At 53.7% G+C, this 23,212-nt stretch overlaps 2 protein-coding genes across 11 annotated transcripts; one reads left to right on the top strand and one right to left on the bottom strand.

Moving 5' to 3' along the window:
- Positions 1-469: 469 nt before the first annotated feature.
- ASPHD1 (aspartate beta-hydroxylase domain containing 1) lies at positions 470-3,581 on the bottom strand (the record flags this gene model as incomplete). The annotated part of the gene is given in 4 exon segments (XM_082857599.1): positions 470-579; positions 1,115-1,228; positions 2,629-3,511; positions 3,513-3,581. Coding segments are annotated over 4 exon segments (1,176 nt in total).
- Positions 3,582-5,588: 2,007 nt separating this feature from the next.
- Positions 5,589-23,212, top strand: SEZ6L2 (seizure related 6 homolog like 2; the record flags this gene model as incomplete). 10 transcript variants are annotated; one of them, XM_082857114.1, is made up of 18 exons in its annotated part: positions 5,589-5,667; positions 6,567-6,698; positions 7,584-7,673; positions 8,018-8,157; positions 8,441-8,642; positions 13,022-13,207; positions 14,011-14,179; positions 14,819-14,982; positions 16,707-16,907; positions 17,361-17,499; positions 18,339-18,535; positions 18,655-18,849; positions 21,200-21,391; positions 21,476-21,667; positions 22,150-22,188; positions 22,371-22,488; positions 22,615-22,711; positions 23,183-23,212. In XM_082857114.1, the coding sequence occupies 18 exons, from the start codon at positions 5,589-5,591 to the stop codon at positions 23,210-23,212; spliced, it is 2,562 nt and encodes an 853-aa protein (XP_082713240.1). The 10 variants fall into 10 exon arrangements, with proteins under 10 accessions (XP_082713240.1, XP_082713237.1, XP_082713233.1 ...); XM_082857111.1 differs by having other exon boundaries at positions 7,545-7,673; XM_082857107.1 differs by having other exon boundaries at positions 7,374-7,673.

Below are 23,212 nucleotides of genomic sequence, written 5' to 3'. Positions count from 1 at the left end.
TTGTGCAGGGCAGTTTGCCTCCCTCCTGCTTCCCCAACATCCTCCCTACCTCCTTAACTTTGTACTAGGTGGGCCTGGGCCTGTACCAGGTCAGCATCTTCTCAATTTTTTTCATATTATTTATTATTATAATTTTCTATTAAATTATTGGAATAAAGTTGAGTTGAGGGTCTGGTGCTGGCTCCCAGAGAAAGGGCCAGGTATATGGCTTGTTAGGGAGGTACCTGGCTAGTTGGATGGGAGAAGACACAGACCCCTGCCCCGAGCCTTTCCCTGGGCTGGTAGCTGGGAAGAAAGTAGTCAGGAGTTAGGAGAGGATTTTAAAATCTATATTTCGGTGTTCACTGGCCAGTTCCCACCCTCAGCCCCACCCCACCCCCTGCAATGGAGAGGTGGTCCTGGCTACCACTCAGGCCATCCCCGAGCGCAGCATCTCTCCAGCCCAGATGTCTGAAGGGAGCACCTTCCTTCAAGGGTCTGGTGCGAAGACAAAGTCGAGGGCCTGGCGTTCGGCCCCAGCCACATTGGGATGCCAAAGGTCCACGATGAAGACCACTCGAGGCCCATCTTCGGGAGAGCCTAGGGCACGTGGGGATGGAGACAGCAGAGCAGCTGACATTAAGTTCTTACAAGCCAGAGCACTCACCAAATACTCATAAACGCAAACACTTTGTAAATAAGTGCCAGTGTTCTAATCCTTTATGTGTATTAACTCTTAATCATCAGAACAAACTGTGAGGTAGTACCATAAGTGTTCTCATTTTATGCAAAGTAACTGAGGCACAAAGAGGTTAAATAACTTGCCCAAGGTCACACTGCTAATGCCAGAGGTAGGACAGGAACCCAGGGGGTCCAGGCCCAGGGTCTCGTGCTATGAACCACTTTGCTGTGCACTTACATTAACTTATTTCATCCTTGCAGTCACTTGGTAAAAGAAGGCGGTTGCCCTATTTCACGGGTGATTGGAGACATCATGTGACTTGTTCAAGGGCATGCAATTAGAAAATGGTGGTGTAGGACAGGAAACCAGTTGGGCCCGATTCTGCAGCCTCTAGTCTATTCCCCTTAACTCTTTAGTCACTCATCCCTCCTAGCAGAATGGGAGCCCCATTACCATTATGAGCCACTGTATGCAGGAAGGAGTCGTCCACCAGTAGACAGTGTCCCTCAGCCCAGCACTGGGGCTCACCCCCGACCACCAGCTCACAGCCAGGGGGGATCTTCAGGCCTGTAGAAAGAGAGCCGGGCCTCCAACATTCCTGCCTCCATCGAAGGGGCCCACCCCATTCAGTCAAAAAGCAGATCCGAGAGTCTTAAATGCTAGGTTCTATGGTGGTCCCTCCTCGTTCTCTGGAAGGTGACCCACGTAAAATTACAATACAGTACTGGATGAAAGAAATGCTAGGAGACAGAAAATGCAGTGCAAAGCACAATGTATTCTGTTTCAGAGAAGAGGGAAAGCTTCCTAAAAGAAGCAGCATCTCCTCTTGGGCTTCTGACAGTTTAACTCAAGAACCTACTGTGTGTTAGGCCCTCAGGTCTCCCCCAAAGGTATAAAACATGGCTCCATCCTGCCAAGGACCACACACTGGGGTGCAGAAAACTGAGGAGCCAACTTAAACGATGGGGAAGAGGAAGACATTCCAGGGGAGGTGGGCATTTGAAAGTGTGAGTCGTGAAGGCTACGTAGGAGTTTTCCAGGAGGTGATAAGGGGGAAAGACATTCTAGGCTAAGAGCATGTGTGTGGCATCTGCCAGGATCAGCCAGAAGGCGTTCATGATTTAGGGCATGGTGGGAGAGAAGGGGAAGAAGGGAACAGGTAGGAGATAAGGAGAAAAGATCTGGCCTTGCTCCAGATCTCTTCAAAGCCAGTGTGCTCTGAAGTGTAGAACACATTCAACTGGTAGCACAGGAGATGATTATAGGCAAAACAAAGTCATGGCATTAAACAACAATCAGAAGACAAGTCTTTTTTTCTCCCCATTTTCTTTCATTCTCTAAAACATTGAAAAGAAAATCTCAGTTTGGTGCTACCATAACTTTAACATCCCCCCTAACATTGCCCTTTTTATGTTTATTTTTCCTTTGGGGCCATGTCCTGCGTCTTGTGGGATCTTAGTTCCCGGACCAGGGATCGAACCCAGGCCCTCAGCAGTGAAAGCACAGAGTCCTAACCACTGGACCACCAGGCAATTCCGAACATTGCTCCTTTTTAAAGGAGGAGAGTGTAGGCTTCAGCCACAGACTAGGATACTTCGCTAGAATTTTTAAAGCTTTCTTTTTTTAAGTTTAAACTTATTTTTATGAATAATTCCTATTTAGGTCAAGTAATACTGATTATCATTTTTCTATAAAGATTCCTTTTAAATAAGTAAAACAAAACATTGTGGGGAGTCAATATGAAGAAACAGTACAGGTGGTAAATGACTATGGAAAAGCTTATGAAGATGGTTTGCAGATCATTGAAGCTCAGGAAATGCTGCTGTGGGCGACAGGGAGTCAAGGAAGATTTCCGAGAAGAAAGGCATGATCAGAGTCACAGTGTAGAAAGCTATGATGGCAGAGAAGAGAGTCTGGAGGGGGAATCGTGGAGGCGAGGAGGCTGTCTGTAAGTAGCATCCACTTACCCAGGTGGCATCTGACTCGGGCATTGGTGGGCCCACAGCGGCCCTCGAGCCGGGCCCCAGGCAGGAGGACGGAAAAGCCAGCATTGCCGAAGGTGTTGGCACTCATAAAGCTTCGCAGCCCCCTCAGGGCCCGATAGGCCCCCGGGCACCGGCGGCAGTTGCTGGGTTGGCACCGGCCTGCTTGGTATAGCAGGAGCTGGTAGCACCCAGGGGCCAGTGGTGGGGACCAGCCCCGAGGCAGAGGGGTAGTCCCTGAGAAGTCCCAGCTCACAGCCCCGAAGTCCCTCAAAATGGCAGGGAAGCTGCTCTCCAGGAGCTCCACATCATGCCGCTGGGCATCCCGTGGCACGAAGGGGGCTGAGGGCAGGTCTGGCAGGAAAAGCAGGCCTGGGCGCTGAATGCCCAGGACCCCTGGCCCTCCCCCAGGGCCTGGGCTACCCTGAGCCGCCCGCCTCACCCTACCCATCCCTGCCCAAGAGTAGCGCCTGGCGTAGGCCCGAAGGCGACGGCTCACTAGGCCTTCTGTCCTAGGTCCTTCCACAGACTCCCCAGAGCTCCGTGGGCTTGGTCTGCCAGCCTCAGAGCACCCTCCAGGCCTACCACTGACAGCCCCAGCCCGACTCCCAGCCCCTAGGGCCTGCATATCTTGGGAGCCCAGGCGGTAGCAGTACCAGAGGAAGAGGGAAGTGAGAGCTCCAAGGAGCAGGGTAAGGGCAGATGAGGCCAGAGGCAATGGCCATGCAGGCATGATGGGCAGGGAGGCCCTGGCCAAGAGGCCTGGGGCATCTTCCAGACCCCAGTTCCCTTGTCCCCCCAGTTCTCCACCGGTTCCTTCCATGGCTGCTCCCTGGTTACACCCTGGGCTGTTTCCCTTCCACATTCCTACTCTTGGTTCTCTCTCCTTCCGAGGTCCTCTCTCCACCTTGTACCTCCTGCTTTCTCGCTTCCTTCATGCACCTCTAACTCTCCTTTCCTTCCTCTCCTTCTGCCTCTCTCTCCTCTCTCCTCTACTTCTTTCTCCTTCCAACTCTCTCCTTCTCTTTCACCTCTTTCCTCCTCTTCTTTCTCCTTAGGGCAGTTTCCTCTCTCTCCAGTTTCCTGCCTCTCCCGTCAGTCTCTCCTTTCCCCACCCTCTGTCTCCCCGTCTCCTTTCTTCTCTCCTCCCTCCACCACCGCTTCCCCCCCCCCCGCCCCTCTTTTCGCTCTCTCTTTCCCTCCCCGCTCTGCCTTTCCTTCTAGCTTCCCCGGACAGCAGTTCCTACCCCACCTGGACCCGCAGCCCTGGGAACCGCAACCAGCAGTCCTCTGCAGCGACTTCTCTCTCCTTCCTCCCCCTCTCTCCTTCCTGCCCTCGCTTCTCTCTCGACCCGACCCACGGGTTCTCTCGCTCTCTCTCCCCCCTCCCCCACTCGCTCCTTCCTTGTCCCCCACTCACCCTGACGTCACCCTCCCCACAGTCCTCTCAGCTTAGCTACCCCCGCCCTCGCCCAGTGGCCACCGCAACTCAGCCGGGTTGGGGGTGTCGTCTCCGGATTTGCCTCCCCCGGCCCCGACGGGGCGCCACGTGGGGCTCAGGGGGCACAGCGCCAACCTCCAGCGCCCCGCAATGCGAAACGAAAGGGCGGGGCCTGAGAGGGGCGTGGCAAGTAAGGGGCGGGGCGAGCGCGCGAACTGATGGACAAGACCGGCGCTCGCAGGCTGCGGACAGGGACGCTGCGGCCGGTCCGTGGGTCAGCCGATCCTTCGACCAGTCGGCCTGTGACTCCACCTCCCCCAATCGCCTTCACAAGAGCCAGCCCCCGGCGGGAGCCCGATTGATAATGAAGGCGGCTTCAGCCAATCGCCTGCAGCGCCGCGGGCCGGGCCATCTCAGGCGGGGCCGAGAAGAGCTGTCCTTTCTGGTGGTGCTGAAAAGGGCTCTCCAGCGGTCTTGCGAGATGAGACCAGGAGAAAAAAATTGAAGTTGAAGCCGCCAGGCAGCTGGCTGGGGTCTTGTTGTACGTAAGAGGAGGGATCTCCCCTCCCCAGATCCTGGCCTGTCATCCCTTAGACTTCTCACAAACGTAGGAACTTGTCATTCTTCTGGAGGAGGAGGTAGCGCATTCCACATGAGCTTCTCTGAAAGGGTCTGGAAGAGGGCCGGGGGCATATTGGGGGCGCTGAGCAAGCGCAAACCCAGCTATGCTGCCCCTCAACACCCTGGGAAGAGAGCATTCCGTTTCCAAATGTGCTGGAATGGTTGGGGGAGGGGTCATAATTACTGCTGGGACCAGAGTTGCCTTCGCTTCCCCTAGGGGCCGTGGGAGTGAGGATTACGACCCTGGCTCATGTGGTCCCTCCTTCTTCCATCTGCACTTCCTCCTCCTCCCTCCCCCCACAGCCCCCAAATAAATCCCAAGCCCCTCCCTTCGCCCGTCCCCAGGATCTGACGTGGGCTCGACACCTTTCTCAGCTCTCCCTCCCGCAGCTCCAGTGCCCGAGCCTCGGCTCTCCAGGTTCTGCAACCCCCTCCTCTCCCCGCCAAGCCCCACTAGAGCACAGTAGGGACCCTCCCTATCCTCGACCCCACCCTAGGTCCCCGGAAGCTGTTTTGCCTCGACCCACTTCCCCAGCTTAGAATCCAGCCAGCCTGGCGGACCCAGGTGCCTGAGCCAGAGGGTAACCCAGGCGACCCAGCTCCTTCGCCCTTCTTGGCCCCACCCGCTGCAGCCGGAGCCGCGCCCCCTCTCCCGCAGACAGGAGAGCAGAGGACAGAGGAGACTGGCCAAAGAGGGGTGGGCTTCAGGAGACCCCCAGCCCAGTTCTGCCCCTCCGTCACAAAGGCAGAGACATTGTCTCCCTTGCTAACTGCCAGTAGGAAAAAAAAAAAAATTAATAGGAAAGATAAAAGAAGACGGAGGAAAGGTGACAGCTAGATTATTTAGGAGAGGCGCAGAGGAGAGAAATTGGTGTGAGTCGCCATGGGGGCTCCCAGGGCCCAGCATCCGCCACCTCCCCAGCTGCTGTTCCTAATTCTGCTGAGCTGTCCCTGGATTCAGGGTAAGGACTTGGGTGCGTGGGGGTGGGCCTCCGGGAAGGCCCCCAGCTGGGTCCTATACCTTCCTTTCTCCGAACATCCTGCGCCTTCTGAGCTCCTGGGGGAGGGGAGGGGCACAGCTGACGGAGAAGGGGCAAGCCAGGGCTTTCCAGCTTGCACCTGGAGCCCCTAACCCCATATTATTGAGTTGGGGAAATTAATGAGGGGAGCTTTTAGCAGCGTCTCAGGGGTTAAATCCAGGAAGAAGGGCTGGGGACGTTGTGGCGGGGCGGGGTGGGGGGGATGTCTGCGGAGGCGGCAGAAGCAGGCCGGGTACCAGGGTGGGAGATGGAGGTGCCGGCAGAGATGCCAGGCGCAGCACACACAAATGTTCTTGGACGTATGGACAAAGACAGATGAACAGAGGCAGTGCGCAGAGGCCAGATATTCAATCCCCAACTCTGACCCCCCAGCGAGACTCCAGGGAAGGGGGCAGAGACTGCAGAGAAAGAGAGGGAGGACCACACTGCAGAGACAGAAACCCAGAGAAAAAGCTGGACACTGCAGAAGCAAGGGCTGGGAGGTGCTGCCAGACCCTCCGCAGAGGCCCGGGGTTGGGGGGAGAGCATCACTGAGGGGAAAATGAAGGTAGCGCCCTGCCTCTTCTCTGCCTTGCTGGCTCTGTCCGAGGTGCTCACCGAAGGCCCACATAGCCTGGGGGAAAAGGGAGAGAGGAAGGGGTAGGAGTGTGATGGGCATCTGGGAGCCCCTCCTCCAATCTTGGCTCTCAGCCCAGTCTGGGACCCTCTGAGCTCCTGCTGGCCCAGCTGACTGAGGAGAGAAAAAGAGCTCTGGAAAAGATCTTTCTGGAGAAGGAAGGAGTGTGGGGCAGTGGAAGAGCTCGCACAACTTCATCTCCCAGGTCTGCCCCTGAAGGAGGAGGAGGCACTGCCGGAGCCTGGAAATGAGACCCCCACCGTAGCCTCTGAGGCCTTGGCAGAGCTGCTCCATGGAGCCCTGCTGAGGAGAGGCCCAGAAATGGGCTACCTGCCGGGTGAGGCCCCCAGAGTGGCAGGAGCAACATAGAGGCAGAGGGAGGGACATTAATTCAGGGAGATGGGGAGCCAGGCCAGTGAAATTCAGAGAGACAGAGAGAGATGGTTCGAGAGAGTCAAAACTGGACATAGACAGTCAGAGAGCCAGAGAAATTGAGGTAGAATGATCAAGAAACAGCACAGAAAAACAGACAGAGAGAAAGACAGATGGAAACTCAGAGAGCCAGAATCAGAGATAGAGTGGAAAAGAAACACAGAAAGAGAGAGAAATGCAGAGAGTAGTAGACCTAGAATCATAAAATCAGAGAGGGATAAGAATACTAAACATAGACCAAGAGTTCTAGAGAGTGCAAAATAAAAAGAGGGAAGAGAAAGGGGTAACCGGGAGAGAGCGCCAGATCTGAATGGGGAGACAGAGAGAGAAGCTCAAGGAGACTGTCAGAGTGGAAGGGCCTGGACAGAGAGAAGAAAAGAAGGGGTTGGGGGGCAGGCTGTGGAAGCCTTGGGAGGAGGGGGGAAGTTTGGGTGGGGAAGGGAGAGGTGGGGGTCCTGCGCCTCGTGGGGGAGGTCTTTTGGGTTCAGTGGGGAACTCGCAGTGTCTCTTAGCCCTGATCCCCGACCGAGGCCCATCAATGTGCTCCTCCTGTTTCCTGACTTCCCTCGCACTGTCCCAGGATCTGATCCAGACCCCACACTAGCCACCCCTCCAGCCGGCCAGACTCTTGCAGCACCCTCCCTGCCACGGGCCACTGAGCCGGGCACAGGGCCTCTGACAACAGCCGTAACCCCTAAGGAGGGCAGGGGGGCAGGCCCCACCGCGCCGGAGCTGCTGACCCCGCCCCCAGGAACTACGGCCCCGCCCCTTCCCGGTCCCGCCTCCCCAGGCCCGCCCCTCGGGCCTGAGGGAGGAGAGGAGGAGACCACGACCACCATCATCACCACGACAACTGTCACCACGACGGTGACCAGCCCAGGTGAGGCGATTGAAAGGGGATGTGGGAGAAGAGGAAGGTGTGGATGGGGGAGAGGCTGCCGGGAACGTGTGGAAGAAGAAGGGGTCTAGATGGGAGAGGGCCTTCTGCTTAATTATAATAAAGGCTAGCGTTGATACACCCTTACTATGTGCCAGCACTGTTCTATGTGCTTTATGTCTTATGACAGTTGAGGAAGGGAGTTCTGGGCACAGATGGGAGAGTGAGCATTGGATAAAGATGGTGAGGGGTGCTGGGGAGAAGACAGATGAGGACCCCCAGGGTTACTTGGCTGGGAGGGCAAGAACACAGAGATTCTCTCAACCCCAGCACTTATATCTCTTTAGTTCTGTGTAATAACAACATCTCCGAAGGTGAAGGGCATGTGGAGTCTCCAGATTTAGGGAGCGCGGCCAGCCGAACCTTGGGGCTCCTGGACTGCACGTACAGCATCCATGTCTACCCTGGCTACGGCATTGAGATCCAGGTAACTGGACTTAAGCATATGATTGTGAAACCTCCCAGCCCTTCCCTCTGGGCCCAGGGGTGTGCACGGGTTGGGCCTAGGAGCCAGAGAACTTGTTTTCTGACTCAGATGGACCTATTTCCTGAGGATCTCACAGACTCTCCTAAAGTTCTACAACTTGGCTAACGTTACCGTGGTTCTTGGTCTGCTACATACAGGGAAAAGGAAGGCAAGGGGCGGGGGAGCTTAGGGGGTCACACACCCCGGCTGACTTCCCTGGCGGGTCTGGGTCTGGCTTCTTTAGGTGCAGACGCTGAACCTGTCTCGGGAGGAGGAACTCCTGGTGCTGGCTGGTGGGGGGTCCCCAGGACTGGCCCCCCGACTCCTGGCTAATTCCTCCATGCTGGGAGAAGGACAGGTCCTTCGGAGTCCAACCAACAGGCTGCTCCTGCACTTCCAGAGCCCACGGGTCCCAAGGGGTGGTGGCTTCAGGATCCACTATCAGGGTGAGGAGTTCGGAGTGCTGGTGGGAGGGCAGGGGCCACACTGGGCACAGGGAACATCTTCAGGAGCCTTCTAAGCACAGGGTAATGTTGGGGCCTTTTCCTCCTGACTAGGACCATGGGGGGCAGAATCCTCGGAGGAGACCTATACACACTTATCTCACACACTCACAGACCTGTGCCTGGGTGTGCACACATCCAAGTGACAATTCATCCATTCACTCAGCAAATGTTTGAGTGCCCACTTCATACAGGCCCTGTGTTATCCTTGGAGAGAAGAATAAACAAGCCAGATGTAAAGGGAACTCAGAATCTAGGTAGGGAGATGGACCAATAATCAGGATAATTATAATTCAGTGAGATAAGGACCCCCATCCTTATGATGGAGGAACCACTGTCAGAGAGAACAACGATCAAAGGGACCTAAATTTCCCCTATAAGGAATATGGGGACACCTCCTTGGAGGAGGTGATGACTAAGCTGACACCTAAGATGAGTTAGCTAGGGGAAGGGTGGGAGGGAGAGAAAGAGGAAGGCAGATGTCTAGATGGATGGAAAAACATATTCCAAGACCCAGAGAGGAGAAAAAAATGTGACCCCCTTGAGGAGTTGAGGTAATTCAGCATGGAAGATAGAATTGTCTTAGCTGTGTGACCTGGGGTGAGTTACTTAACCTTTCTGTGCCGCATTGTCTTATCTGAAAAATGGGGATCATAATACTTACTTTGTGGTATTATTAGGAAGATCAAATGAATCAATACACGTCAAGTGCTTAAAATAGTGTCTGGTACACAGTGAGGGCTCGAAAATGTCAATCACTGCTATTACAGTAAAGCACAGAAAGTGCTGGGGAAGTAGGCCAAGAGGCTAGACTGGGAGGTAGGTTGTATTTGGATGACAAAGGGCCTTACCAGCTTCAGTGAGGAGTCCTTGGACTACTTTATCCTGCATGGGAGGAGGAGACACTTTGAAATGTTTTAAGCAAGATAGTGACAGCCTCAGATTTGTGACCTAAAAAGATCCTGCTGACTTCTGGGGGTAGGAAGGAGGGGATGTATCTGCGCATGCTTGCATTTGCAAGCACCCACCCACAGACAGCCTACACACACGTGTACATCCATATTTGCCTGTGTGTATGGAAACCTTCCCACGATGCAATGTACATTCTAGCATACACGTGTACATGAGGCAAGGGGCCCAGCCCAAGGTCCCATTCCAGACACTGCTGCCATCTCCAAAGTCCCTTCCTTTGCTCAGAAACAGAGAGGGAACTGTGTGTTGGGCCAGTGTCCCCTTCACTTCACCTCATGGCCTTGCTGCCCGCTTGTGAGCTCTGCTGACACCAGATCCCTTGTGACTTTGTCCAGGACACAGACAACCCGTATCCCTTCCTCACACACTCTCCAGCCTCTCCTGAGGCCTCTGCTCTAGACTTGCCCCACGAGGTAAGGCATGCACGGTGGTGATGCCCAGCAGCAGACCTACTCCTGGAGAGACCAGTGAGCCGGGGGACATGTAGTTGGTGGTCAGGGCCCGGTTGTTGGGGAGCGAGAGCATGCCTTGAAGGCCCAGGGCTGAGGGCTGGGCTTCAGATATTATAGGATGGCTTCCTGCTGGCTCCTTTAAGCAGCCACTTCCCTAGGGCATTGAAAATAGGACTTTTAGACGAACTGGAACATTTGAGGAAGCAGGGCTATTGCATAAATGGGCCTTCATTACCTGCCTCGGTCTTCCCTGTTCTGCGGCTTCTGCAGGCACCTTTGGGACGGAGGCCCCGTTTAAGCCCTTCCCAATTTGCACTGGCTGGGCCCTCCAGTCCACAGTGGCCTCATTAGCTTCTCTGGAAGGTCAAAGGCTCCATCACCCCTCACCCCAAGTCCAGCAAACTTTCCCATTTACAAAACCCTTTCATCAACTCTTGTTTTGGTTGCTTCTCACAGCAGCCCTGGGGGTGGCCATTGTCAGCTCCATCTCTAAGAGGAAGAAAAAGCCTCAAAGCTTATATGGATTGCTCAGCCACCAGCAAATTCGTTGCAGAGTCAGAAGTCAGATCTCCAAGTCCCTGACCCCTGGTCATTTATTAATTGAAGCTGAGGGGCGGGCGATTAACATTTTCTGAGTACTTTCTATGTTCCAGGGGCTTGATTCCAGGTTTCTTTTCTTTAAGGCCAATCCTCAATGACAGGAATTGTTATTGCCATTTACAGATGAAAGGTGAAGTCACCTGCTCAAGGCCATACAGCTAATAAGTTGTGAAAGTAGAACTGGAACTTAGGTCTGCCCATCTCCAAATCCAGTGCTCTTTGCACTGTTCCACGTTGCCTCTTGGCGGCATCAACTGATCAGCTAGGCTAGGTTTTTAGGAGACAAAATAAAAAACATTTGATTCAGTCTCACAATGGCAATAGGCAGGTGTTAATGTGATGATAAAATTATGCATGTGGATTGTGTTTAGGCAAAAAGAAAAAAAAAACTAACTCTGTGGGAAAGGGGAGGGGTCAGGAAGGCTTCCTGGAGGAGGTGGTACTTAAGTTATTCCTTGAAAGATGAGAAACAGTGAGAAGAGAGCCTTTCAGGTAGGGGAAATTGTGTGGAAAAATATGGAAGTGGGACTGTAAGGAGTCACAGAACTGTATCGTGTGAGATATATGGGCCGTGGGTGCTGAGAACTGAAGCTGGATGGGCTGGGCTGGAACTGGTTGTGGAAGGGGCTTGAATGTCAATCTAACGCATTCAGACTTGATTCTGTTGGTCTTGGAGAGCCATCACAGAGGCTAAAGTCTATTCAAATCACTGTGCAGTTTTTTGGTTTGTTTTTTGTTTATTTGTTTGTTTTGTCCACTGCTCGGCTTGCAGGATCTTAGTTCCCTGACCAAGGATTAAACCCCTGCCCGGCAGTGAAATCGCCAAGTCCTAACCACTGGACCGCCAGGGAATTCCTAAATCCCTGTATTCTAAAAGGCTGTTTTTTTGTCTATCTTAGTAGACCATGAACTCCTGAAGGCAAGGCCTCAGTCTTTTTCACCTCTGACCCTAGGACCCAGCCAAGGAAATGCTTGTTGAATTTTGAAACAGGGAGAGACCAGGTCTCTTACAGAATCACTCAGGACTGGAGAGTCAGAAAAAGCAAAGGCCCAGGCAAGCTGGACCCTCTGCTAACCAGAGCCTGCCCCTCGTACAAGACCCAGCTTCGATGTACTTCCTCCAGGAAGCCCTTCTTAATGAACTCTGCCTAGTCTTAAACAGACACACAGAGCTCTGTCAGGATCAAGTTCAGAGTCTATCACTGATTACCAAGTCACTTTCTATTTGTTTGTTTTATCTCATATGTTTCCGCAAGAATTTCAGGAGGCTTTCAAAAAAGAATGCAAACAATAAGATTAAATAGAATAAGTAAGAGGGAGTTCCCTGGCAGCCCAGTGGTTAGGACTCCACGCTCTCACTGCCAAGGGCCGGGGTTCAATCCCTGGTTGGGGAATTAAAATCCCACAAACCGTGTGGCGCAGCCAAAAAAAAAAAAAAAAAAAAAAAAAAAAGAGTAAGAGAAATATTGGCACCAGATAATGCTTATTAAATTTGAAAAACACAGAATGTGGATAGACAAGCCATTGTTACTAGGGACAAGCCTCAACCTGGTTCTGGGCTTCCTAGCAGCCAGTATGAAAAGAGAGATTACACAGTTCTCATTGCAGGAAAAAAGACAAACCAGTTCCTTAAGGAAAGCAAAGCTTTCCCTAGCACTTCACTTTCACTGGGGGATTCATTTAGGGGACACTGGGTATTAAGGTCTTTAATGACAGAATAGTCTGTTTCTAAAGGAGTTTCTTGTAACTCCTCTGGATGAAAGCTGAGGGTATAATACCACAGTGACACCTCAGTGGAAGAAAGTCTGTGTGTGTGGAGGGGAGAAAATGATCTGAGGCACTTAATAACTTGGAGCCTCAATTTCCACCCCTGGAAAGTGGGTCACAGCCTTTCTCTGACTACCTCAAAAGCACTGCGTGAACTCATTTTGGAAGCTGAACAAGCTCTGCAAATACTATTTGCTATTATTAGAGCTGAATGGGCTTCAGAGTGGTCAATTGATTTGCCTGAGTTCACACAGTAAATGGGTGCTAGGGTCCAAAACTTCTTTGAGGCTCAGGTTTCTCATCTGTAAAATGGGGGCCAAAGTGGGTAGATTACAAAGATTAGGGGAGATAAAGGATGTTGACATTACCTCTTCATGAGACAGTGTGTCCACGTAAGGACTCCAGTATGGAGCCAGTTTGTGCCCTGGAGAGTGAGGGGGACCTGGAAAGAGGGGAGGAAATGCTGGGGAACCAGTGAGAGAGGATGGCCTGGGAGAGTGAATCCTCTTTCTCCTGCCCTGCCTGATCCAGCCTACCTCTTGAGCTGCGGCTTCCCTCCCCGGCCAGCCCATGGGGATGTGAGTGTGACAGACCTTCACCCTGGAGGCACTGCCACCTTCCACTGTGATTCGGGCTACCAGCTGCAGGGTGAGGAGACCCTCATCTGCCTCAATGGTACCCGGCCAGCCTGGAGCAGTGAACCCCCCAGCTGCATGGGTGAGTCTCTACCACAATAGGTGTGGTTTTCTGTCCTGGGAGCCCCACTGGAGTGTCCTACCTTGGGGGTCTCTATCTTTGGGAACACCCATCTTGAAGGGGTTTTTACCCTGAAGAGTCCCTATCCTGAGGTCTCCATTTGGAGCTCTTCACCCTGAGGGTCTCAATCCTTGGAGTCTCCATCCTTGGGGGGGGGGGCTCTCCATCTGGGGAAGTACCACCTCGGGGTGGGGGTGGGGGTTCCTTTTTTTTGGCCGTGCCACATGGCTTGTGGGAATTTAGGTCCCTGACCAGGGATCAAACCTGTGCCCCCTGCAGTGGAAGCGCAGAGTTCTAACCAATAGACCACAGGGAATTCCTGGAGGGTTCCCATTTGGGGAGTCACCATTCTGGGGGTCCCTGCTTTTGGAGACTCCTCATCCTAGAGGAAACCATTCTTGGGGTCTATATCTGGGGGTGTCTATCCTGGAGAGTCTTCATCCTGGGATCCTATCCTGAGTATTTTCTATCTGAGAGCTTCAGTTTGGGGGACTTCCCCATAACTCCCCACCCCAGGGTGTCCACATCTGGGGAGTCTTCATTTTGATGGAATCTCCATCCTGGGGGGGGTGTGTGTCCATCCTAGGGTTTTTCTATTCCAAGGCTGGTTCCTCACCTGGTAGTGGCCTGAAAAAAGTCCTGGGGTGAGCCTGTAGGGCAGAGGTCATCCCAAGGCCAGGTCCCAGGCAAAGGTGTGGGTGCAATAGCTCTGCAGATGGGAAAAGGACAAGTCACCTTAACCTGCCCCCCTGCACCGTCCACAGCATCCTGTGGTGGCACCATCCACAACGCTACACTTGGCCGCATCGTGTCCCCTGAGCCTGGGGGAGCTGCAGGGCCCAACCTCACGTGCCGTTGGGTCATCGAAGCAGCTGAGGGACGCCGGCTGCACCTACACTTTGAGAGAGTCTCCCTGGATGAGGACAACGACCGGTGAGGGTCTGGGCCTTGCGTCAGAGGTCCTCACTTCAAGGAAAGAGGGAGGCTGCAATAGACAGTCAGACAGACGCGGGGGGAATCCCAGTTGGGATCTATGTCAAATGCGGGTTAGTCCTTCCCCTTTCTTAGGCAGTATAGCTGTGCAAACTGAGACAAATCACTTAACCTCTCTGTGCTTCAGTTTTCTCATCTGTAGAATGGAGATAATAGTACCTCCCTCTTAAGGTTTCTGTGAGGACAAATGCATTAAGATATGTAAAGTGCTTGGAATGGTGCCTAGCACACAGTAAGCACTAGAAATGTGTTTGCCAACGTCATCTTCATTATTCTCACTCTTTATCTAGCAAACTAGTATCCCAGCTCTGACGTTAGTCGCTATGTGTAGCTGGACAGGTTACTTACTCTTTCTGTGCCTCAATTTTCTCATCTATAAAATGAGGGATAATAATAGTCTCTAACTCAAGGGTTCTTGTGAGAATTAAGTGAGATGAAATGTGTACAAGCTTAGAAGAGTGCATGGCATATAGTTAATGTTTGAAAACAATAGCTGTGAAATTAAGTTAGGAGAGCAGGCAAGAGGCGAGGCAGCTTCTGAGGGGAAGCTGAGCTCCTGGCCACCTCTGTCCATCCCAGGCTGATGGTGCGCTCAGGGGGCAGTCCCCTATCCCCGGTGATCTATGACTCGGACATGGATGATGTCCCAGAGCGGGGTCTCATCAGTGATGCCCAGTCCCTCTATGTGGAGCTGCTTTCAGAGACACCTGCCAATCCCCTGCTGCTAAGCCTCCGATTTGAAGGTAACTGCCCTTCCCCTGAGGCCCCACCTGCCGCACCTTCCCCTCTTCCTACGCCCAGGCATGGTCACAAGCACATAATCCATCTCTGCCTATCTCCACGTTTGGATTCCTGAAAACTGACTTGTCTCCCCATCCCAAATCGACAAGGACACATTCTAATTCCCTGAGGTGGTCTTTTCTACTTAAGCTTCAAGTGTGGCTGGATCCAGGTACACAGCCAAGAGACCAGTTACTTAAATCTCTCCATTCTTTCCTCTCGGTTGGCTTCATTCTCAGGCAGACTCTCAGTCTGTTGTGTACCTAGCAGTTACAGATTTACATACCAACAACTTTAGCAACCCCATCAGAGAGAAAGCATACCACTTTCCTAAGAGCTTTAACAAAAATGCCAGGAAAGGCTTTCATTGCCCTGGCTTAGGTCATCTATCTATGCCTGAGCCAATCACTGTAGCTAGGGGCAGGTGGTGTTATGATTGGCAGATCCACATCACATGGCCATCCCTGGTTGGCTCCAACTGAATCTCATGGACTGGAAGTGGGGAGGACGTGTGACCCAAAATGAAAATAGGAGTGCCGTTAACAGACAAAGGGGACTGGATGCTGGATAGGTAGGAAGGAAGGAAGTCAGTGATCATTGGGAGGAGGCATTTGAACTGGGACTTACAGGATAGAGGAATTTTAAAAGAGGAAGATTGGGAATGAGCATCTCAGGTGAAAGGAACAGTGTGAGCAACAGTAAAGAGGTAGAGAAAAGCCTGTATGTTTGGGAAACAGAGAGTTTCACTGTGGCTGGAGCAGAGGATTTGTGTAAACAGTAGCAGGAAAGAGACAAAGAAAGTAAAATGCTCAGAGATGGGAGGGGCTCGTTTCTGGTATGAATCAAGGGAGAAAGGGAATTGGCACTTGGCCCTGATGGATGCATAGGATTTGGACATGACACCTTATCAGGTTAAGTAATGGTGAAACAGAACAGTGGATCTGAAAAATAAATTGCATTTTAGATTCTGAGAGTGCAAAGAGAATTTCTAGGTTTGAGGCCTGTCTCCATGGTTGTGGGCCACTGCTGCTCCATGGGCTTCAGACTCCTTCTGTATCATAGGCACCTGAGCCTTACCTGAGTCCAAGATATGATCAGATGGGCAAAAACTAAAACACTCTACAAATGTTAATTTTTTTGCTGACTTAGACCAAAGTTAAAACTGAGTAGCTTTTGCGTTTGCCTCACTTTTGGATTCTAGCCACAGTATGGATAATCAGGGTTGATCAGAAACCAACGGTTATTTTTGAGGAGCGAACACACCTACATGAGCCAGGTCTCCAAAGGCACCGTTTTCCCCCACTCCATTGCAGCTTCCAGAGCCAAGTGCCTCTGGCTGGGAATCAAGGAATCTGGGCTTGAGGTCTGGTTCTGCCACTGCCCTACTGTGTGACATGGAGCACATGGCTTTTTGTCTGTGGACCTAGTGTCCTCATCTGTAGAATAGTGGCTGGGACTTGACTGACCTTGGGGTTTCTGTCCAGAGGCCGGGGAGCTAACATAAATATGTGAATGAGGAATGTTAGGGTTTGGGGGAAACTGGAAAGTGAAAGCTAAGCCCAAAGGCTTTCCATTTTAAATAGCCCACTGGGGGGCCAAACCACACTGGAATTCAGCCTGGTTCCCCAGTCTGAGATCCCTGGAGGCCTGTCCTAATGCTTAATTCCTGTGACTGACTCCTCTCTAGCCTTTGAGGAAGATCGCTGCTTTGCCCCCTTCCTGGCACACGGCAATGTCACCACCACGGACCCTGAATACCGCCCAGGGGCACTGGCCACCTTCTCGTGCCTCCCAGGATATGCCCTGGAGCCCCCTGGCCCCCCCAATGCCATCGAATGTGTGGATCCCACAGAACCCCACTGGAATGACACAGAGCCAGCCTGCAAGGGTGAGCCAGCCGCCTTCCCCGCCTCCCCAGAACATCCTTCAGTTCACAGACTACCCCCTGAGCTGGGGATCCTAGGAAGGCCGTTCAGGAAGGAGAACCTAGTAAACTCAGGATCAATCTCTGTCCCTTTCAGAGGCTTAGTTTTCTTAGCTGAGTAGTTGATGGGCTTGTTACAGAGTTCAGGGGTCATAACCCAAATATCTTCAAGAGCTAGATTGGGCTAAATCATGGATTGGGTGGTAATGCATAGGCTGGAGACTGGGCGGGGTTAGTTAAGAGTGGGGCGGGGGATTGGACCCAACAGGACTAGACGTGGCAAGAATCAGGTGGGTCATAGATAATAGGAAACCGGGGAGGCAGTCTGGTGCACACAGTTGGGAGTGGTGAGGATCGTAGCGAAACGGAGACTGCATGCCCACCTGGGTCCTGAATCTGACACCCTTTCTATCCTAGCCATGTGTGGAGGGGAGCTGTCAGAGCCAGCTGGTGTGGTCCTCTCTCCGGATTGGCCCCAGAGCTATAGCCCCGGCCAAGATTGCGTGTGGGGTCTGCATGTCCAGGAAGAGAAGCGCATCTTGCTTCAAGTTGAGATGTACGTCTGGGTACTGCAGAGGGTGCAATGGGTGTGGGCTCAGCCATGTGTGGTATGACAATGCACTGGCCTGCATTATGAGCCTGGCTGGCTCGAGTGTCTGCACGAGATTCAGTGAATATACATTCGGATGAAAGAAGTGGCTAAGGATTCAGGATAGGGGTGTGGGACATCAGGTAGACCCAGGTACAAATCACTTATTGGTCAGGCAACCTTGGACAAGTAAATGGGGTAATGCAGCCTTCCTCGGGGACTATTGTGCAAAAGGGGCTCTGGCCCGAAGTCTCACTCTTTGGCTGTTTCTGAGGCCCCCCTGGAGTGATTTCCAGGGACCCAGGCCCGAGCTGTTGCATCAGCAGCAGCACACAGGGTGGGCGTGGCTGTGGGGGAGATCCAGTGAGCTACTTTGGTGTGAGGTGGTCATGTGCCCGGACAGAACCAGAAGTGGGCGTGGCTCAAAAAGCATGTACTCGGTTGGGGCCTAGAGTTGGGCTGGGTGGTAATGAGCATGGTCTGTGATTGGTCAGAGCTGGAGTTGAGCCTGGCTGTGCGTCACCTGGTGATGGAGGAGGGACCGGGAAGTGGGAGGCGTCAACAATGATCAGGGCTGGGGATTGGGAAGCAGGAGCCGGGAGGAGCCACAGACCAAATGGAACCTGGAGCGACTAGCGTGGAGGAGAAGCCCATGACTGATCCAAACTGAGGCCTGGGATAGGATAATGGAGGGCGGGACTGGAGAGTAGGTAAGGTTGCTAATGAGCTGAGTTAGTGATTGCGCAGAACCAGATGGGAGGGGCCGATCGTAACCCAGCCCCCATGTCTGGTCCCACTCCCTCCAGCTTGAATGTGCGCGAAGGGGATATGCTGACACTGTTCGATGGGGACGGTCCCAGTGCCCGAGTCCTGGCCCAGCTGCGAGGGCCTCAACCGCGCCGCCGCCTCCTCTCCTCTGGGCCCGACCTCACGCTGCAGTTCCAGGCACCGCCCGGACCTCCAAACCCGGGCCTGGGCCAGGGTTTCGTGTTGCACTTCAAAGGTACCGAGGCCTAGGGTCCCGAGATGGGAAGGGGTCCCGCAGGTCAGAGAGGCCCCCGAGGCTGGAAGGGCGCCCTGGGTCGCAGGACAGCCTCCAAACTCGCCGTCTCTCCCCTGCAGAGGTCCCGAGGAACGACACGTGCCCCGAGCTGCCGCCCCCGGAATGGGGCTGGAGGACGGCTTCCCACGGGGACCTGATCCGGGGCACTGTGCTTACTTATCAGTGCGAGCCTGGCTATGAGCTGCTTGGGTCGGACATTCTCACCTGCCAGTGGGACCTGTCCTGGAGCGCAGCGCCGCCCGCCTGCCGAAAGAGTGAGCCCGGGCCCCGCCCTAATCCTCTCGTGGCTCCGCCCCTGCCCACCTGGGTTTCAAGGCTCTGCTTGGGCTCCGCCCACCCTCTATGCGCCCCGCCTCCGTATCTTCTTGTTCCCGCCCCTGTTCTGTCTGGACCCATCCCTTCGCTCGAGGTCCTGCCTAGATCTTCCTCAGGCCCCAACCATATGTCCAGTGGGTTCCACTCCTCTGTTCCTCGGTGTTCGGAAACTGTACCCTCTGGTCCCCACTCTCATCTTCCCAGGGCTGCATCCCTCTCTCTTGCACTGTTCTGGGTCCTGAACCTGGTTCTTCTGGGTTCCTCCCCCATCGTCTCCTGGCTCTGCCTCTGCCCAGTCTGAGTCCCGCCCCCCTGCCCCCCCCCCCCCCCCCCCCCGCCTGCCCCGTCATCTCTTTTCTTGTTCTAGGCCTTGCTGCAGTCTCTCAGTCCCCAACCCTTGACATTATGAGGAGTCACTTTGCAGGGGCCTAGGCTTGTCAGAGAGCTCGGTTTATTTTATTTTATTTACTTTTATTTTTTTAATAAATTTATTTATTTATTCATTTATTTATTTATTTTTTTGCTGAGTTGGGTCTTTGTTGCTGCACGAGGGCTTTCTCTAGTTGAGGCGAGCGAGGGATACTCTTCGTTATCCTGCGGTGCGCAGTCTTCTCATTGCGGTGGCTTCTCTTGATGCGGAGCATGGGCTCTAGGCGTGTGGGCTTCTGTAGTTGTGGCTCGTGGGCTCTAGAGCACAGGCTCAGTAGTTGTGGCGCACGGGCTTAGTTGTTCTGCGGCATGTGGGATCTTCCCGGACCAGGGCTCGAACCCGTGTCCCCTGCATTGGCAGGCGGATTCTTAACCACTGCACCACCAGGGAAGCCTGTCGGTTTGTTTTAATTCCGTTATTGAAGTCCCATGATGTGTTGTGGCTGGAGTTATGCGGAGGTGTTGGGGACTCTCCCTACCCTGACAGAGCTCACAGTCTGGGACAGGGACAGATACTTAACTCAGGGTATTAGAGTGGTAACCGCTGGGTGACTTCAGGCAAGGTACTTAACATCTCTGAGGCTTTGGCTTCTTCCTCAGTGAAGTAGGAATAGAGGATTGTGAAAAGCAAATGAAAAGCTTTTCACGTTAGTGCCTGGTGCAGGTAAACAGTGAGTAAGTAGTAGTTGCTATAAGTATGAAGAAGGGCTGTAGGAAGAGGGGTGGGTTAATTGTCCCAGGGATAGGGCAGGAGATTTCACAGAGGAGGTGACATTCAAAGGAGCTGGGAGAATTTATCTTTTAGAAGAGCAGAAAGGGGTGGCATCTTGTCACTTCCTCCAAATTTCTGGAAGCCTGTCATCAGGACATAGGATTGTAGGTCTTTCACCTGGCCCCTAGGAGCAACGGTGGGACCAATGAGGATAAGTTCCAGGAAGCCAGATTTGGACTGGACACAAGGAAAACTTTCTAGTTGACACAGCTCCCCATCCCTGGAAGGAGTCACAGGATGTCCAATCTGGAACCCAGACCGCACGGGGCGGGGACAAGAAGGGATGGAAGTGGGGCCCAGAGGGGATAGGGCGTGGCCCAGCTGCCCAAGACTCAGTAGGGACCCTGCCCAAGGCAGCACATGGAACCTTCAGCTGAGCTGAGCCCTAAGTCTCTGAATCTCAGCCCAGTGCTCCCTGGCTGTGACCCTGAACAGTTCCAGCTTTGCCACTCCCTGGCTGAGTGACCATAGACCAGTCATTTGACTGCCCTGAGCCCTGAGCCCCAAGGGAGGTGATAGTGACGCTGACCTCTCTGAGATCATCAGGGTATATGATATCATGTTTGTAAAACATTTTAGCGAGGTGCCTTGCTCAGGTCTATATATAAGAAATGGCTTTGATTGGGATTCTTCCACAGCAAGGTTGTGAACAAATGCCCGCAGAGGCCAGGCAGGCAATACAAGTGAGCAGAAGGGGCTGGGGATGACGGGAATGAGGGGAGCAGGAGGTCTGGGCCCCTCTGAAGAGGGCAGCTGCTCTGCTGATGATGATTTGCCGTGCAGGGCTGACACGGTTGGGATTTAGCTGGTTTGCTCTGGTTGAGTGGTTCAATATTTCAAATTTCACCCTAGGATGGGGGCCCAGGTTGCCCCAAACGTTCTGTTTTCTGGAAGAAACCTGCTATGTAAAATGCATTGAATTTTAAGTTTTCCAACTCCTGCTCTGTTCATTCTGAGGAAGGAGTGGGAGGTGTGTGCGGAGTGTTGCCCAGAGGAGATGGCCCACGACTCAGGCGTCTCCCAGCTCTAAGCTTCTGGCAGATCTTTTAAGGGCCTGGCTCCCCCTGACTTTGCCCTCCTGCCAACAGTCATGACTTGTGCCGATCCTGGTGAGATCACCAACGGGCACCGCACCACCTCAGATGCTGGCTTTCCTGTTGGCTCCCATGTCCAGTACCGCTGTCTGCCGGGGTACAGCCTGGAGGGGGCGGCCGTGCTCACCTGCTACAGCCGGGACACGGGCACGCCCAAGTGGAGCGACCGGGTCCCCAAGTGCGCCTGTGAGTCTGGGGACACCCTAGGATGGGTGGCTGGGTGGCCTGCTCAATGGTGCCGCTGGCCCATGACTGACCTCTTCCCTGCAGTGAAGTACGAGCCGTGCCTGAACCCCGGGGTGCCAGAGAACGGCTATCAGACGTTGTACAAGCATCACTACCAGGCGGGCGAGTCTCTGCGCTTCTTCTGCTATGAGGGCTTTGAGCTCATTGGCGAGGTCACCATCACCTGTGTGCCCGGCCACCCCTCACAGTGGACCAGCCAGCCCCCACTCTGCAAAGGTGCCTGGGCAGACAGGGCAGGAGGGGGCACAGCAGTGTCCAGGATGTGACAGGGCTGGGAAAGTCAGGTAGCAAATTCGAGACCCTGCCGAGCTCCCCATCCACTTTCTATGGGCTCTCATCATCAGAGGTATAGCCAAAAGCCCTGGAGAAGTTCAACGTCATGGAATTATCCTAAGGGAAGTAGTAGAGGGGGCTTTGGTTTGGCAGTCCCTTGCCCTCCGAATAGGTCTCAGTTTCCGTATTTTTGACAAATCCTACAGACCTGGTTGGTTTAGACTGCCCAGGGGTCTGGAGGAGGAGGACCGAGGCCCTGCTCTGACTGTTCCTCCCCTGTCCCCAAGGGAAGGATCGAGTTTAGGTTGAGCAGAGGGCAGAGAATCCAGGCTGTCCAGCCCGGCCCCACTGGGCTCCCGGCCCTCTACCCAGCCTCCTTCCCTCCCTGGCTCAGACCCCGTCCCCTCCTCCTCCTCTCCCTGCAGTGGCCTATGAGGAGCTCCTGGACAACCGAAAACTGGAAGGTCAGTGAGGGCACAGGTGGAGACCCAGGCCTGGCCAAGTTGGGAGGGCAAGGCAGAGGCCGGGGGCAGGAGGCCAGGCCCCCGGTGGGGTGAAGCCCAGGGTTCAGGGCCCAGGGCAGGAGGCTGGGAGAGCCCAGGGCTGGGCCCAGCCCCAGATCACTGGCCTCTCCTCCTCCTTCCAGTGAGCCAGACCACCGACCCGTCACGGCAGCTAGAGGGTGGGAACCTCGCCTTGGCCATTCTGCTGCCCCTAGGCTTGGTCATCGTCCTCGGCAGTGGCGTTTACATATACTACACCAAGTAAGTACATAGCTCAGGGAGCTGCTGGCCAGGGCAGACGTCCTGCCTGCCTGGCACAGAAGCCCGGGTGAGGGGGGGTTGGGGGCTCACTTCTCGATAAGCCCCTCTATCTCCTTCCTTTCCCAGGCTACAGGGAAAATCCCTCTTCGGCTTCTCAGGCTCCCATTCCTACAGCCCCATCACGGTGGAGTCAGACTTCAGCAATCCACTGTATGAAGCTGGGGTGAGCCCTTCCCCTACCCCTGGGGTGCCACATCCCTCAGCTCCCCTGGGACTCCATAACCTTCTCTCAAGGTCTTTGTAATATCTGTCTTGGGAATTGCAAACTCAGCTGCCTACAAAGGCCACGTCAATGAACAAAGCCAAGTCAGGTGGGCCAATCGGGAGTGGTAAGGACTGTGACCAACTGGAAAGCTTGTACCCCATCCAGTCCATGGAGGAAAACTAGGCCCAACTGTCAGACCTTCCAACTGTTCAAGACAATCCAGAAATTTAGATTTTTATGTGACTTTAAGATACTGTAGGATGAACCAAATACACGCATTGGCCAGATTCAGCCCCATTCCCACCCCATGGTCCCCAAACTCCCAGTGATCTTTGTTATTTTAAAAACACAGAGTCTTTCCCCTTCCTTGTGGATGCCTCCTCCACCTCCATCCCATTCTAGTGACTGATGCCATCTCTCTGTTTCCAGGATACACGAGAGTATGAAGTTTCTATCTGA

The sequence above is a fragment of the Leucopleurus acutus genome, assembly GCF_964270905.1.
Source record: "Leucopleurus acutus genome assembly, chromosome: 16".
NCBI lineage: Eukaryota > Metazoa > Chordata > Mammalia > Artiodactyla > Delphinidae > Leucopleurus > Leucopleurus acutus.
This window is presented reverse-complemented; position numbering and strand designations above follow the sequence as displayed.